This window comes from Geospiza fortis, unplaced genomic scaffold (assembly GCF_000277835.1).
Source record: "Geospiza fortis unplaced genomic scaffold, GeoFor_1.0 scaffold806, whole genome shotgun sequence".
In the NCBI taxonomy this organism is placed as follows: Eukaryota; Metazoa; Chordata; class Aves; order Passeriformes; family Thraupidae; genus Geospiza; species Geospiza fortis.
Window position 1 is genome coordinate 114,052 of NW_005054722.1, and position 3,221 is coordinate 117,272.

Below are 3,221 nucleotides of genomic sequence, written 5' to 3' on the forward strand. Positions count from 1 at the left end.
ATGGGATTGGGAAAAGATCTGGGAGCATCCTATGGGATTGGGAAAAGATCTGGGAGCAACCCATGGGATGAGGAAGGATCTGGGAGCATCCCATGAGATGGGGAAGGACCTGGGAACATCCCATGGGATGGGGAAGGACCTGGGAACATCCCATGGGATGGGGAAGGACCTGGGAACATCCCATGGGATGGGGAAGGACCTGGGAACATCCCATGGGATGGGGAAGGATCTGGGAATATCCCATGGAATGGGGAAATGACTTGGGAACATCCCAGGGGACAGAAAAGGATCTGGAAGTCAGAGTGGGGCTGGGAACATCCCATGGGACAAGGGAAGGACCTGGGAGCCATTGTGGGGCTGGGAGCATCCCATGGGACAGGGAAAGGACCATCCCATGGGACAGGGAAAGGACCTGCGAGCACCCCCTGGGACAGGGGAAGGACCTGGGGACACCCCTGGTGACAGAGCAGCAGCAAGGGGACCCGCAGTGTGGGTGCCAGCGGAGGTGGCAGCGCCTCGGGAGTGTCCCCTGTCCCCAAAGGATACCGGATGCACTCCGAGGAGTTTCCCACCACCATGAGCTGCCGCTCCCAGGCCAGCACCACGGCGCGCTGCCGGCTGCGGGGCCGCGTGCACCTGCGGGACCCCGACCCCATCAACCTGGGGACCCCAAACCCGGGCAGGGACACCCGAGGGTCCCACGGGGCTGGGGGCGCCAGCTGGGCACGGCCAGGCACAGGGACAGGGACAGGGACAGGGACAGGCACAGGGACAGGCACAGGGACGGGGACAGGGACAGGGAAAGGGACAGGGACAGGGACAGGGATAGGGACAGGGACAGGGAAAGGGACAGGCACAGGGACAGGGATAGGGACAGGGACAGGGACAGGGACAGGGACAGGGACAGGGACAGGCCACTCACCAAACCATCTGCTTGGGCGGGGATCGGATGCCGGTGTTGAACTCGCAGAATTTCTCCTGCAGGAGAGGAGAGGGGTCAGGGACAGTCCTGGGGGGAACTGGGAATGGGGAACTGGGAATGGGGGAACTGGGAATGGGGAACTGGGAATGGGGGAACTGGGAATGGGGAACTGGGAATGGGGGAACTGGGAATGGGGAACTGGGAATGGGGGAACTGGGAATGGGGAACTGGGAATGGGGGAACTGGGAATGGGGAACTGGGAATGGGGGAACTGGGAATGGGGAACTGGGAATGGGGGAACTGGGAATGGGGAACTGGGAATGGGGGAACTGGGAATGGGGAACTGGGAATGGGGGAACTGGGAATGGGGAACTGGGAATGGGGGAACTGGGAATGGGGAACTGGGAATGGGGGAACTGGGAATGGGGAACTGGGAATGGGGGAACTGGGAATGGGGAACTGGGAATGGGGGAACTGGGAATGGGGAACTGGGAATGGGGGAACTGGGAATGGGGAACTGGGAATGGGGGAACTGGGAATGGGGAACTGGGAATGGGGGAACTGGGAATGGGGAACTGGGAATGGGGGAACTGGGAATGGGGAACTGGGAATGGGGGAACTGGGAATGGGGAACTGGGAATGGGGGAACTGGGAATGGGGAACTGGGAATGGGGGAACTGGGAATGGGGAACTGGGAATGGGGGAACTGGGAATGGGGAACTGGGAATGGGGGAACTGGGAATGGGGAACTGGGAATGGGGGAACTGGGAATGGGGAACTGGGAATGGGGGAACTGGGAATGGGGAACTGGGAATGGGGGAACTGGGAATGGGGAACTGGGAATGGGGGAACTGGGAATGGGGAACTGGGAATGGGGGAACTGGGAATGGGGAACTGGGAATGGGGGAACTGGGAATGGGGAACTGGGAATGGGGGAACTGGGAATGGGGAACTGGGAATGGGGGAACTGGGAATGGGGAACTGGGAATGGGGGAACTGGGAATGGGGAACTGGGAATGGGGGAACTGGGAATGGGGAACTGGGAATGGGGGAACTGGGAATGGGGAACTGGGAATGGGGGAACTGGGAATGGGGAACTGGGAATGGGGGAACTGGGAATGGGGAACTGGGAATGGGGGAACTGGGAATGGGGAACTGGGAATGGGGGAACTGGGAATGGGGAACTGGGAATGGGGGAACTGGGAATGGGGAACTGGGAATGGGGGAACTGGGAATGGGGAACTGGGAATGGGGGAACTGGGAATGGGGAACTGGGAATGGGGGAACTGGGAATGGGGAACTGGGAATGGGGGAACTGGGAATGGGGAACTGGGAATGGGGGAACTGGGAATGGGGAACTGGGAATGGGGGAACTGGGAATGGGGAACTGGGAATGGGGGAACTGGGAATGGGGAACTGGGAATGGGGGAACTGGGAATGGGGAACTGGGAATGGGGGAACTGGGAATGGGGAACTGGGAATGGGGGAACTGGGAATGGGGAACTGGGAATGGGGGAACTGGGAATGGGGAACTGGGAATGGGGGAACTGGGAATGGGGAACTGGGAATGGGGGAACTGGGAATGGGGAACTGGGAATGGGGGAACTGGGAATGGGGAACTGGGAATGGGGGAACTGGGAATGGGGAACTGGGAATGGGGGAACTGGGAATGGGGAACTGGGAATGGGGGAACTGGGAATGGGGAACTGGGAATGGGGGAACTGGGAATGGGGAACTGGGAATGGGGGAACTGGGAATGGGGAACTGGGAATGGGGGAACTGGGAATGGGGAACTGGGAATGGGGGAACTGGGAATGGGGAACTGGGAATGGGGGAACTGGGAATGGGGAACTGGGAATGGGGGAACTGGGAATGGGGAAATGGGAATGGGGGGAACTCGGAATGGGGGGAACTGGGAATGGGGGGTGGCTGTTGGGCCACCAGAGGGTCCCACAGGAGCTTCCAGATCCAGCTCTGGGAGCAACCAGGGCTCCAAGCAAGATGGGGAAAACACTTTTTATTACTTTTACCAATGGCAGGCAAAGATTCCTTTTTTCATTATTAATATTATTATCAATGGCAGGAAAACATTTTTTAAATTCCTTTTATCAATGACAGAGAAAGAATTATTTATTTATTATTAGTAGTAGTATTATCAAAGGCAGGCAAAGATTTTTTGTTTAATTATTATCAATGGCAGGAAAATATTTTTTTTAATTATCATCAATGGATTATTTTTTATTATTATTACTATTATTATTATTATTATTATTATTATCATCATCATCATCATCATCAT

At 56.8% G+C, this 3,221-nt stretch overlaps 1 protein-coding gene across 1 annotated transcript in view; it reads right to left on the bottom strand.

Moving 5' to 3' along the window:
- VPS16 (VPS16 core subunit of CORVET and HOPS complexes) overlaps nt 1-3,221 on the bottom strand; it is a 24,158-nt gene that overhangs the window by 14,653 nt on the left and 6,284 nt on the right. Inside the window, exons 7-9 of the mRNA XM_031065264.1 lie at nt 923-1,009; nt 483-636; nt 15-49 (exon numbers count right to left, since the gene is read on the bottom strand). Of these exons, the coding sequence (XP_030921124.1) occupies nt 15-49; nt 483-636; nt 923-1,009 (276 nt within the window). The remainder of the gene's footprint in view (nt 1-14; nt 50-482; nt 637-922; nt 1,010-3,221) is intronic.